Source organism: Limulus polyphemus, unplaced genomic scaffold (genome assembly GCF_000517525.1).
Source record: "Limulus polyphemus unplaced genomic scaffold, Limulus_polyphemus-2.1.2 Scaffold2720, whole genome shotgun sequence".
Lineage (NCBI taxonomy): Eukaryota > Metazoa > Arthropoda > Merostomata > Xiphosura > Limulidae > Limulus > Limulus polyphemus.
In genome coordinates this window covers 124,481-138,795 of record NW_013668330.1, presented here as the reverse complement: position 1 = coordinate 138,795, position 14,315 = coordinate 124,481, and the positions used below count along the sequence as shown (strand labels likewise).

General features: G+C 34.7%; 2 protein-coding genes across 2 annotated transcripts in view; both read left to right on the top strand.

Moving 5' to 3' along the window:
- Positions 1-6,501, top strand: part of LOC111087835 (endocuticle structural glycoprotein SgAbd-1-like) — a 15,842-nt gene extending 9,341 nt beyond the window's left edge. Inside the window, exons 2-3 of the mRNA XM_022395914.1 lie at positions 3,728-4,002; positions 5,274-6,501. Coding sequence (XP_022251622.1) covers positions 3,991-4,002; positions 5,274-5,963 — 702 coding nt within the window. The 5' untranslated portion in view covers positions 3,728-3,990 and the 3' untranslated portion in view covers positions 5,964-6,501. The remainder of the gene's footprint in view (positions 1-3,727; positions 4,003-5,273) is intronic.
- A 6,122-nt stretch (positions 6,502-12,623) lies between these two features.
- LOC106467726 lies at positions 12,624-13,459 on the top strand. Its single transcript, XM_013928101.2, has 2 exons — positions 12,624-12,667; positions 12,876-13,459. The coding sequence occupies exons 1-2, from the start codon at positions 12,656-12,658 to the stop codon at positions 13,431-13,433; spliced, it is 570 nt and encodes a 189-aa protein (XP_013783555.1). The 5' UTR covers positions 12,624-12,655; the 3' UTR covers positions 13,434-13,459.
- Positions 13,460-14,315: the final 856 nt, after the last annotated feature.

Genomic DNA, 14,315 nt, shown 5'->3' with positions numbered 1-14,315 from the left:
GACATGCCGCGGCTAAAAAAAAAGGTCCCGTTTTCCTTTGAGGCCTGAAGAAGAAGAATGGTAGCCTGAATTTTTATATTTTATCAACTTTTATTAGCATTATTTAAATTTTTCTGTCAATTACAAGGTTTTATGAATTGAAAATATATTATTTACTTTTATAAACTAATATTATGATGTGCTTACTGGACATATTATATAATATCTCGCACGTGCTTTCATTTTCTATTATTCCATTGTTGCATAGAGCAAATTGAAAGTTTAAAGCTTGTTAGAGACACTAAAGCTAACCAGTTTTAAACAGAAGGTCGTTCCTGAAGAAGTACAAATATGGTGTTGAGAGAAAGAAAAACAAAACTTGTTCTGGTTTATATAGTCGTTCACTTTTCTGTAAACTTAACTACAAAAACGCACATTGAAAACAATTGACACGCACATGAACTATAACTTAGGGCTTCTGATTTTCGATTTTAACTGATAAACATACTCGATATAGAATAATAATAATAATAATGAAATCGGTATTTTTTCAATAAACACTGGAAATGGTTATTCAGTTTAAATTAACGTCCCCACTTTCCGAAGTCACTGTGTTCGCGAGATTTAACCCTTTCCATATGAACTCGTGTATAATTGTTATTATTTTAGCCACTCTAACCTAATACGTTTCTAAATTTTACTTACTTTTATAGCAATAAATAAAACGTATATTATGTTATGTATATGTTATTACTCCTATAAGGGAAATTAGTGTGCAGAGAATATACGGATTATTAGTATACTCATTACAGTATTAAAAGCGAAAACTCCGAAAAACACCAATTTTAATACGTATAAATAAAACACCGAAAAATAGCCTATTTTAAAATGTTACTTTTCTTCTTAAAATAAAGAATGTAGTGTTAAAAATATAACAGGCTAGCGTTTTGTGACAACTGTGCTTTAACAATTATATTTGTCATGAGACAATAATAGTTTTCCATTTTCTGTATTTTTAATCACTGAATTATTTATTCGGTCCCTTAACAACAAAAAGTTTTACTAAAATATATAATCAGCGCCTTCTCCTCTATAAATTTTTCAAATTTAACAATAAAACATTTATTCTTCACAGCAGTATAAACTTATAAATACAAACATATATTCATTGATAAAATAAAATTAATGGGCCTGTACTTCAGATATCACTACTGTAAAGATTTTGTTTGTTTGGTGTTTAAGCACAAAGCTACACAATGGGCTATCTTGTGTTACTGTAAAGAAGCCTACAAAGTTTGATGCAGTCATATATTAACAACTGCACTAACGCTATGGACCCGACACAGATTAGGCTATATGTATTAACTGTTATTGTGTGAATGCCTTTTACAAAACAGCGTATAATAATTACAATTTTACTTGTCATAACATATTAGTATATTTGACATATATACACACACACATACTTGAAAATACAGTATCATTAAACATCTTGATCTGAAAACGAGCAGAGAATTTTTACTTATCATATTTTATCCTTCAAAGTTGCTTACACTTTGTAAACGATAATAAATAAATAAATGACAACTTTCTTTATCAAACAATAGCCTACCTCATATACGATGTGTTAGCTTAATTCTGTAATCGTCATCCTTACATGAGTCGCTTACTTCCTTTACACAAGTCCTAACGAGGCTTACCTTTTCTTTTGTTGTCTTTTTCTTGTCGTAACTATATGTCTATGCAAATATGAACTTAACCGGAAACCTTTTCCTGCATCAGTAACAGCGACAGAATATTTTAAACATATTCCCTTTATATTATGTTATTTCTACTGTCTTAGATATGAAAAATTAAATAAATAAAAATCGTAAGGTAATGAACTGTATACAACCTACTGTTTAGAAACACGATTTCAAAACTCCGTAAACTAGCAAAGCATTGGAAATCAATAGGCCTAATGATTTTTGATAAAAATCAAGTTAGAGAGGAGATGACTGTATATTTCTTCGTTCCTTTTACTCTGCAATGGGCAAATTATGAGAAATGTAAAGGAAAATAATAATAATAATATGCAGTATAAGGTGATTTTTTTAACAGCCATAGTTTCGTAGTTTTTGTGATTTCTAATTCAAACAGTTTATTACATTATATGATGACAATGGTTTCATGGTAAACTGGTACAAAAATTTAAATTAACAAAAGTTGTACCGCCTACTGGTGATAATACATTATCCGTATTTCTTTTTTTCTTTTTTTGAAACCTCAAACATAATTTATATTAAACTTTCATTTTTACCAATACTTAATCATATCAGTATTTGTATTTATGGCAAAGTTACCAAGGCTATCTGCTACTGTTCCTAATTGTGAACTATTGACCTGAAGGAGGGTAGTCAATCAGCAGCACCCGACGACCCACCATTCACACTACGAGATTGACCATCACTCTTATAACGCACCCACAGCTTAAAATGCAGGAAATATTTTGTGGTATCCGGAAATCGAGAGCTCTATCACACAGGCAACTCACGCCCTAAGCCTATCACAATGATTTCGATTTGTATTCAACCGTATAGCCATTGATGTCCTAAATACCGTATAAATATCGGGACAGGGGATTGCACTTAAATAACAATTGAATATTAATACTGTTTTATTTTATTAATCAAAAGTAATTAATTTTACTTGGTTATTTGAAAGGAAAATGTTCTTTGAAAAAAATGTGCTGAAAATTGTTGTTAATCATTGATGATATAAATAATATAAGTAATTAAAAGTAATTAGTGTCAGACTTGCTAATGATGAGGGTTAAAAAATACTCCTGTTATTCAGTATAAAAATCGGAAAAGGTCCTTGTTACGGCGGCAGCTGCTGCTGGCTAGCTTTCCTTCTGCCTTTTGATCAGTTCTTCAAAATTAGGGAAGTCTAAACTTAAACTTTAGAATCTGAGATCTTGTTGTTCAGTCCACGATATTCAGATTGAAAATTTATTTTAATTTCCTATTGACATTTACATCAAAACCTTAACTTCGTATCTTGATAAGTTGTCATACATATAAATATTTTCATATAAAGTTTTTAAGCTCAATGTTTTTGCCTGTTTGCAGAAGTTATTACCGACCCGAAATTTCCATATAAAAATAAAAGACTTCAATAGCTCTCCAGTGGCTTAGCGGTAAGTCTGAAGGCTTATAACGCTAAAAACCGGCTTTAGATACCCGTAGTGGGCAAAGAAAAGAAAGCCCACTGTGTAGCTGTGTACGTAATAACAAGCGAAAGATTTGAATAAAAATAATTAGTAAGCATTTAGCAAATATAGAATAAAAACATATTTTTTTATGAATAGTTAATATTCATGTATTATCTTTCTAAAATCGAAAACATAATTAGGCCTAGGACAAATAATGGGAACATCAGATTAACCTTTAAAAGTAGAATTTTTTTAATGTTCCTTCAAAAATGCAAATATTGTAGTATAGATTGTTAACTTACTAAACGTCAGAGAATTTAGGAGAAATAACAATTATTTGGAGTTGACCAGCTGATGGTTATGTTATAGCTATCGCAAAGTTTTTTCTTCTTTTGTGCCAAAAAAAAAACCATCCCTACGGCCGTTTTGTATGTGTAACTTTAGAAAACAATTGATGGAAATTATTTCAATGTTCTACATTTAGTCTGTATTTTTAACAGGGCGTGTCTTTTCGAGGTCATCAGGTTTGACAGAGGGTAATTTTTTTCTTTTTAGATTTGGAGATGGAAATCACTTCCTGTGAAGGTTAGTAGCGTTTAGAGAAGACTTTGAAATACAGCCAATTACAAAGTGTAACAAGTCTATAGGCCTATCGGTCTTAGCAAGAGACAACAAAGGGTGTGTCACTTGCTTTGATTATCTCAACTTCTATATAAAAGATGACAAAAATATAAGATAGCCAGTGAGGAACGTAACTTCACTCTAACTATAGTTAGAATTATCTCCTACTGACCTGCTAATAGACTATCTCACTGACCATGAATTGCTTGGTAAGTTTTGAGTTGTATTACTAAACTAGCAGAATACAAAACATTTTCAGTCAAATTACTATCTTTATTGCAAAGGTACTTCCTTAAATACAGGATTTCTAGAATAATACGAAAGAATTCTAATCGCATACACCGAAATATACAAGTCCACTTGTCTTAGGCCTAACATTAGTTGAGCCTTTATTAAATACGGCCCATATTCGATAAAAAGAAATGTAATTTGTCACCTGTTCGTTTTTTGCTCTAGTTTAGTTAGGGTTAAACTTTACCGTACTTAATACCATCAATAAATAAACTTAATGTTATTCTACGACCTAACATTAGGTCTTTTTAAAAACTGATAAGGTTTTAATATGTTGTACAAGATGTCTACTAAAGTATATTTACATCCGCCCCTTTTTTTTACATCTGTTGAAATTAAGTGTGCGCTCATATGCACTCAGATAGTAAGGTGCTCGCGCATTTTCAGGACAAACAAAAACTGAGTATTATTATAGTAAATAAGTCTTGAATCCTAACTTTAGAATTATTTCCAATTTATAGCTTCTATATTGAAAGATATGTTGTAGTAAAAACATATCTTAAAAAAACTCATCCAGACTTTTTAAATGAACAAAAGTTTTTTTTCGAATCATATAATTGTATGTGGAAATAGAACTGTTTGTTGATATTATATTTAATTGAAATTACTTTTAATCTTTTTGTAGAAAACAACTGTAACTAAGACAAAGCACCTATGAATTAGTTTTAACGTTTTCATAATTAAAGATATTTTAGAACCCCCTTCACCAACAAAATTAGGTGTAGTAAGTTTCTTAACTGGAGAGAGTCTCAGAAAGACTGAAAGTCCATGAAAGCAAGACTACAGACAGACTAAAGTCAATCATAATATTCAAATCCAGTGTTTGGTTTTAAATACAAAGACAGTGCGTAGCAATTTGAAATAACTTTCAGAAATTCTCATTAATAAAATAAGAATGAATTATTAGTCCCATATTCTCTTCAAGTGGAAAGAGGTCATTTATTCAAAGGTAAAACAACAGTTATTTTCTTCTTTTTCTTTAATGTCAAATTAAAAAACATCTGTTCTAACATATACTCTTCTACACTCACATAAAACACATATAATTTACATAATTGAAATTTTTGCTTATAAAAGATAATCAGAATAAAACAACAAATTCTGGTCATACCTGACTTTCAAGGTTGACATCAAATATCGAATCACTCCTCTTGTTTTTTTAACTTTCGTGAAATGGTTTGTTTCACAGGTTTTCCTAGTTTTCCTTTGCCTGGTCCAGCTCTCCTATTCCCAAAATGGAGGAGCTAGTCTCCTTGCTTCGTACCTCAAGCAAGAACAGCAAGAAGCACTAGCTGTACAACAAGCTCGAGTCAATCAAATTCAACAGGCTCCTCAACAAGTTCCAGTACAACCTCAGCCAACACACAGGCCCCAGAATTACCACCCCCCAGCCCCGGTACACTTTGTGAAGATTGGGACCAAACTTGAAGGCGACTACGACTTCGGATACGACACGGGCATGGGTTCTGCAGGCCAGAGTTTCCGAAAGGAGAAACGCCTTCCAGATGGCACTGTTGAGGGAGCCTACGGTTATGTCGATACCGATGGCAAAAAAAGAATTGTCAGATATAGAGCTGACAAACACGGTTTTAAGGCTTCTGGCGATCTTGATCCAGAGGGCGTTCCTAGGGGCACGGCCCCTGGTCCTCAACACATCTCCCAACAGCAGGCAGCCCGTCACGCTGCCCCACAACCACATTATGGACCTCCGGCACAACAGCAGTATGGTAGGCCTCCCCCGCAGTACTCTCCCCAGAATCAATACAGAGGTGCTCCCCCACAGCAAGCCCCAACTCAATACAGGAGAGTCGAGAACAATAACAGACCTGTTTTTGATCCATCGACTCTTTCTTATAACATCGGAATACGACAATCTTAGTTAGCTTTACTACTTGGTGTCCACGAGCTCTAAAACAAACTTTTCCTGTTTCGCAAATATTAAAGCGTGGTTCATATGCACAAGTGCTGGAAATATTAAATTTAAAAATTGTCACATCCCTAGGTTAACGTCACAGGTTGAACTACAAACGTCGATTTGTTGAAACTTTTCAAGCTGAAACTATTTTGTTCTTGGCTGAAAATAATGCTCTTGATACTTCAGTGTTTCAAACGTACCGAGAATTCACCAGGATTTTATCGATGATTAGGTTTAAAGGGTTGCTTATAAATTGTTGAGATAAGTATCAGTTTGTCATCCATATTGGTAAGTTTTAACAACTGTTGAGTATTTTTTCAGGCAACACCTGACAAGACCAAATTATCATATGCTGTAAAAAAAAAAGCCAAGAAGTTCGAGCCTGGAATCAAAGTTAGCTATTTTATCAAGCTTTCTGACCCTCTTTTTAATTTCACTTGCTCAAGTTGGTAATGTTAACTACGTCAACTCCACTCAGAATTTTCAAGTATCGTCCCCTAGCAACTGTTGTGATGAGTTTTTATAATAGATATATAATAAAAAACATATATGAGTTAAAATTGTTTTACCTTTGGAAAATAAAACAATATTTGAGCTTTTGAGCTAATTTATAATCAAGTTGATTTTAATTATTACAATCAATTCCAAGACTATTTTTATCAGCACATAAGTTTCATTTGTAGAAAATTGTTACATTAACATTAGGATATTTCTTAAATTTCGATATATGTTAAAAATTTCTTTTCTTTCACACCAAAGATAAGATTGAAAAGAGAATCTTTGACGTAGAGGCCTTATTGCATTCTCTGATTGGCCGTACCCTCTGCTGTGGACTGCAGTTTCGCCTATTCAAGGCTCATCAGTACAGCTTGGGTCAGCAAATCAAAGAAATACTATTAGGCCTATTATAATGGTGAAGTGTAATATAATATCTATGGTGTTTTGAATCCGTTTTACTTCACCATATAGTAACCAAAATTAATTTAGGGTATATCAGAAAAGTATTGTTGTAACGGTTTCCGTTGTTGGATGGGTTCTTTTGGATTATTCGGTGAAACGAAGAATGCAAATATCAACCCATTAAATTATAAGAAGATCGTTTTATTTCAAGTTTCAAACATGAAGTAATTAACAATAGGCCTAACTTGTCAAATAAACACCGGCAAAACAGAAATTCCCATTATTACTTGCTAATGTTGTATTTCTTGTACAATGCCCTGGCGTGTGAAATGAGCAACTCCGAAACTAGCAATACTATTTGAAATACCAACAATATTTCCACGCTCATGACATACATAAGTCTACCGAACATTGAAATATTTCCAATATGAAAAAGGCGAAGCGACCAGGTATTTAATGGGACTGTTTCTGCTTAGTTTCGTGCTTGTATAGCAATTTAACATTATCGATATTAACATTATGTCAAGATTACTCAATTAATTATGCTAATATACTTTGTCTCAAACACAAACTTAAACTTGTAGCACTGAGCTAATTAACTGCCTTGAATAAGGAAGCATATTGTGCAAACAACGATTTATAAGCACAATGAAGTGATTTGTTTTGTTGTTGTTGTTTTCGGGGGACATACTAAATGTTTTGACAGAACGTTGGCCTTTCTTGTTCAGGCGTACAATTCAACAATCATCCACGCTAAAAATTAGAAGTCAGTAGGCCTAAAATTTGTGTCAAAAATCATGTAAATTTCATATTTTTTTTTTTGCGATACTCTTCCAACCTTTTTATTTTGAGATTCAGATCAGAGGAGTGAAATACAAAAGATAAATCTGAAATGCTATTTTTTATGTCTCTAATTTTGAATACAAAAATGAGAACTTATGAAAAATGTGGAAAAAAACCTATGTACATCTTGTGATTTTTTCTCGTAAATTTTAGGCCTACCATCTCTAGTGTACATCGCGTTTTTATGTTGTTGTTTTTTTGTGCTAGTAAACCTGATGAAGCTGTAATGGCGAAACGTTTGCAAAGATAAAAAGTTCTTTTTTTCTAACTTTATTGCTAAAATTAATAACATAAAACTTTACAGCCCATTACTACTGTAATAACCTTTAAAATATTTAATCAACTTTAATTTTTAAACTCCAAGTTTTTAAACAGCCAACGTTTCTACAACCTTGCCTCCAAGCTTCGCTGATTTTTCATACTGACACTTTTTAACATCTTAACGTATCTTCTTCTTCTTGTCGTATTAATACATAATATATTTAATTACATTATCCAATATATTTACTAGTGTCTGAAAATTTACAGTATTATAAGATGAAATGTGTCAAACTTCACAAAATAATCCAACAAATGTCTAACTAACTGTTATAACATCCAACCCGCAAGTTCCAAATGTTGTAGCACCGTTAACAAGCTGTTTCATTCAAGTTTTGGAAGTAGATGGAAACAAAATTTACACTTTGCAATCTCTCGCTCGTGCGTACGAAGAACAAACAGAAATTATCGCCACTTTAACTAAAATTTCAAAAGGTTTTTATGTAATACAATAATATGTAGTACTTCAAACATAACGGCATGTTATGTGACATCAGAACTGCGATGTATTTACAGTGGCATGTTGGAACTTTAACCTTAGACCTCCTAGTACAGAGCGTTAACAACTGGGAAACGTGCAGTAATATCTAGTGAACAAAGCTGCTGGATGAGTGTGATTCTAAGAACTTATGAGTGAAAACGAAGAATAATATATTATAACATATATCAACCACACTACATCAGCCATATTCAGTGCTGACGAAGCCTTTCGCTCTATACCAGGGCTCATCAGGCCGGCTGGGATACAACAGACGTCTACGCGCTATTTATATCATCAACTTTCATGCTGGATTGAGAAGGGGTGCAACCCATACAATTTCATGGGGCCTCGAGCCTCAAAGAAGGGGAGCCTCCAGCATCGCAGTATTTCATGGGGGCCTTAAAAGGTCTAAATTTGGCCTTGCATGAACGACAACAACTGTTATGGTGTGAACTAGATTAAGTGCCCTCCCCGTGACACAGCGGTATGTCTGCGGACTTACAACGCTAGAAACCGGTTTTCGATACCCGTGGTGGGCAGAGCACAAATAGCCCATTGTGTAGCTTTGTGCTTAACTTCAAAAAGAAACAAACTAGATTAAGTAAGTAAAAAGAAATTATCATAAATTTTTCTTAAGTCATTCACAATAAACTTAAAAACGATCCTATTTAGATCCTGGATAAAGTAGAAAACCTTTTTTCTCTCTCTCTCTCTCTTCACTAGTACACACAACGCTTAAAACCAGGCTTCGATAACCCTGGTGGACAGACCAAAGATAGCCCATTGTGTAGCTCTGCCCTTACCTGCAAAAAACAAAACAAAATATCACTAGTACACTTTGCTTACGCATAAAATTATTATGTTTGACATGTTAATAAATATTATTACCATAAAGCACAGTGTATTGTTATTATTATATTAACTGCTTACGGTAATTTGTAAATAAGGATTTTTAATAAAGATGAATGATTAATTTATGAGTTATCTATAAGTTAACAAAGAAAGACACGCAGAAAAAAACTGGGAAGTTTGAATAAAGAAATCGTTATGCGAATAATGGGTTTTTGATATTTGTTTACTCACAGTTACGTGTATCAACTGCCAACGGTAATTTACTAACGCCCCCCCCCCCCAGTGGCACAGCGGTATGTCTGCGGACTTACAACGCTAGAAACCGGGTTTCGATACCCGTGGTGGGCAGAGCACAGACAGCCCATCGTGTAGCTTTGTGCTTAATTCCAAACAAACTTACTAACACCATCATCACCCCCAAAGAAAAAAGATATAATATTACAAACTCGTCAAATAATGTGCTTTTTCTTTTTAAAGTTCTGTTATTACATGTATCGTTTTAACAGCTCTTTTAGGATGTAGCCAGACTACTGTCCCCCTGTTGAAAAGTCTACGGACTTGCAACGCTAAAATACGTGGCTCGATTCCCTGTGGTGGATAAAGCAGATAGCCCAATATGGCGTTTCTCCAAAACAAAGTCAGAATAAGACATGAACAATCCCAGTAAATGTCTTTATTTACGCTAGTACTGTTTATTTAACGTTTCATCATGTTGTCCAAGTTGAAATACTAGTATTATACACTCTTATAGTACTTGAAAATATCTAAGGTATTAGATACAGAATGCAGTGTTACAAAAGTATAGTAGGCCTAATACTAATTTCTGATGACAAGTATAATTAATTGTAATCAGGCTTCTCCAGCTTGGAAAAAAGGCGTTCACGTCATAACGGTTGTTGTTGTAACAAATGGCTTTTGTAAATGATCACTACTACGTTTGTTGTAACTCAGTAGGCCTAACGACAACGTCGCTTTGATGTTTATATATATATTTGCGCTTCCCCTTTTATGAAATGCGCTTAAAAGTTTGTTTTTGATTAACAAAATGATACATAATAAAGCTTGTTTATGGTTCCAGCTATTAACAATAATTCAGCCCTCTTGTGGTCATTCACTTACATTAGCGAATTTTGTCGCTTCTAAGAGATATCATTACACCCAGATTTATTTGATAGGCAGGATCATACTACAAGGAGAAGTTTGAATAATTTTCAGAGCTAACTACTAACATATTCTGTCGTCGCCAACAAATGCAGTTTTGTAATAAAATCAACAATTTCTTTAAGGTAAAAAAAGAAAGAAATGACCAGTGTACTTCTTTGTGATTTGGTTTTGGTTTGAATTTCGCGCAAAGCGTCACGAGGGCTATTTGCGATAGCCATCCATAATTTAGCAGTGAAAGACTAGAAGGAAGACAGCTAGTCATCACCGCCAACTCTTAGGCTACCCTTTTTTACCAACGAATAGTGGGATTGACCGTCACATTATAACGCCCCCACAGATGAAAAGGGGCGAGCACGTTTGGATTCGAACTCGCTAACCCTCAGATTGAGCGTCCTAACCACCAGGTCATGCCAGGCCCTTGTAACCGTGTGTAGAGCTACTCAACTTTGTGACCCTGGGCAGCTTTTTGTATGGTTGGTTTTAATAACATACGAAACAGTGGTCACAGTCTGAATATCAAGAAACTAATGGGTGGAGACTCTTAAAATAGATCTAGCAAAAAAGGATATTCGTGTATTTAAGAAATGGATGAATTACTACGCAAGTTTCAAACTTAGGAAAATAAGGAAAACATATTTTTGGTTTATGAACCGTTAAATAAAAAAGGAACGAAGAGACAAAGATAGAAAATATACTACTGAACAGAAAGAAAGACACGTAAGCGTCTAAGACTGTTGATTTGATTCTAGCCTGTCTGCTAAAGGAGGAAAAGCTAGCAACCTTATTTTAAAGCACGAATTTCATCTTTACAGGCACACCCTTTAAAAACCTGCCTTATAAATACCTAAGCCTATTTTTGTTGTTGGTATGGGTGTCTAGTTCCAGGAACGTTCGGTACCTTGCCATCAGTACTGTTAGCTATTCTACTTAACAGATTTTTATTACTTGGAGTCTGAGACCAGCTCACTTTCCCGCCAAATCAAGTGTTCATGTTTTATTCCGCTAGCGTAATATATTTTAAATCTTTAACCTGTATCCGTTGACAACAGCATGCTTTGATTAGGTTTCGGTTTTGTTACATTATTTGAACTGTGTGTATTCTCGTCACAAATATTATTTTCTTGAAGAAAAATAGGCCCTTACTATTTGCCACAACAACAACAAAAATATAATGAAAAATGTATCAAATCACCAAAACAATCCTGTCACGTGTTTGAAAGTTTAGGAAAGCTAAAACAATGAAATTGAGTTAAGTCATTTTTAATTTTTTTTTTTAGCTCAGAACAAATTTGTAAATATTGATGGTCCAGTAAATAGTTTTAGTGTAAAAAACCTCTAACTTACTAAATATTTATCACATAACCATATCGACTATTTTTTGTCTCCCAATAGGAAAGCGGTAAGTTTATGGACTTACAACGCTAAAATCCGATGTTTGATTCCCGCAGTGGACTTTGTAGCTAACCCAATGCTATAAAAAGCAAACAAACACCCTTCCACACAATCTGACGACCCACTTTTACGTTTGATCTAAAGTTAAACTAAATAAAACACATTTAGTAAAATGTTGTTGTTTTCTTGATCCCATTCAGTCAACATCACGTCTCGTCTTCCACGCTTCACTTCCTGTTTTTCTGCTAGGTATGTTAAATTTAAATTGATTTGAATATTTTATCATAGATAACGCCTGAACGTGTTAACAATTCTTGGCTGGGTTCTTCTAATCCCTGTTGTTGTTTTTGATAAATCTCTGCACGTGCAGGTGTAGTCAGCAACCTTGGTAAAAAAAGTGAAACTCATCAACATGAATCTAGGTTGATCCTCGTTGAAAGGGGGGATGTGTTCCCCCACTGTAGAGTGCTGGCGTGTCATCTTCACATTAAAGTATAGGTTTTAGATCCCATATGAAAACCACAAAGATCAAGGTGACAACGGTACTGCCTCCCGGATCTGGGTTAATGACGTGCAGAGCTGACAAGATCAGCAGGAAACTGCGCTTTCCGTATTGTACAGATGACCATGAATATAGGTATAAAAGGAAGTCAAGACGGTTAAGAAAACACAGAACAGGGAAGTTTCTTCTGTAGACTGTCTTAAGATGCTTCGACTTGTAAGTAACTTTGATCAGGTTCTAAAACGTTTCTTCATTCTGTTAACAATTTATCCTCGTGTAGATAATTCGGTAGAAATGACTGACAAATACTGAAAAGCCCTTGTCATTAACTAACCGTATTAATAAGGCTATTTTTTTAAAGACCTCTTTTGCTATCTTGTTTTTATCTTAGTTATATTTAAACTGTGGTGTTTTTTTTGTCCAGGTACTTCTGTCATGTTTATGTGTGTCCATCTGGGGTCAGCGAAATGCGTACCAGTATCTGTATCCCCCCACTACCACCACTCAACCTCCTCGAATCTACCACCCACCGGCCCTCGTCCACAAAGTAGAAATTGGATCTGGGTTGGACGGCATCTATGACTTCACCTACGACACCGGCCGAGGTCCACTCGGTCAGAGCTACCGGACAGAGACCCGACTTCCCGACGGTACGGTGAAAGGTTCTTACGGTTATCTGGATGCGGATGGCAAGCTGAGGATTGTAAAATACATCGCCGGTCGAGGGGGTTTTGTCGCCCAGGGAGATGTGGGTCCCGAGGGCGCACCACGAGGCACAGCACCGGGCCCTGCACCTGTTCCGGAACAAGAGCCTCCTCGATACTACTCCCAGCAAACTTCTGTTCCACAGACGCAGAGTCGCCCACAGGTAGCTCCACCACAAACGTACGTCTTGCCCCCTGAAGAAGAGGAGGACCTCGGTCCTCCCTTCATAGACACTTCTCTTCTCTCCTATGACATCGGTGCTAAACAGAAGAGATAGAAGACCTTCACAGAGGTCAACGTGTTTGTATACATTAGATTATCTTGTCTTATTAGTGTATTGTCTATTGTATACAATTTGTTAGTGTTGGGGGTCGTCTGCAGCTCCAGATTTCTCATTATGTATAATTTAAGCAACATTTAAAATCTAACCCACACTTTTCTGGGATCTTTTTACTGCACTTTGTGAGGTACAAGATTTTTTTAAATATTATTTGAACACTGCTAAAAACGTTATAGTTCATTTAACGACCAGTAAAAAACGTTACATTTTATCAATTGGCCAGTTAATGTGTGATTTCTTGAATTCAAGCCCCTGATTTAATTTAACGACCAGTAAAAAACGTTACATTTTATCAATTGGCCAGTTAATGTGTGATTTCTTGAATTCAAGCCCCTGATTTTGGGATCAGTTTTTTTTTTTCAAACTTAAAAGACATGTAAACCCCGTATTTAATTTTGCCAAATATTTAAACTGTTTTGCATGATTTTTTTTCAGAATTTTTAATAATTCCCTTTTTTTCGTTTTTATTAAATTCGACGCAAATAATGCGAAGTGGTAATTCACGTAAAACTCTGAGATGATGTAAAATGGGAATATAAAGTTTGAGTTATTAAAACAAAAGTTAATAACGGTATTTGTGTTCTTGAATGAATCGTACATTCGTCTTAGAAATGCGAAATTTTGTTTACATACTTTCAATTTTTAGCTATTTGTTGTTCGCCCTTTCCGGTCTGGTGTAGCGCAGGAAAGTTTAATTTTAAGGGGCGTTGATGTTTCTCAGAAGAGCAAGTAGGTTTCTATTGGTTTTCTAGTATTGAACGTGCCTGTCTATTTTACAAACTCCCCCTATGACTGAAAGTACAGCCTTCCAAAGTTTTT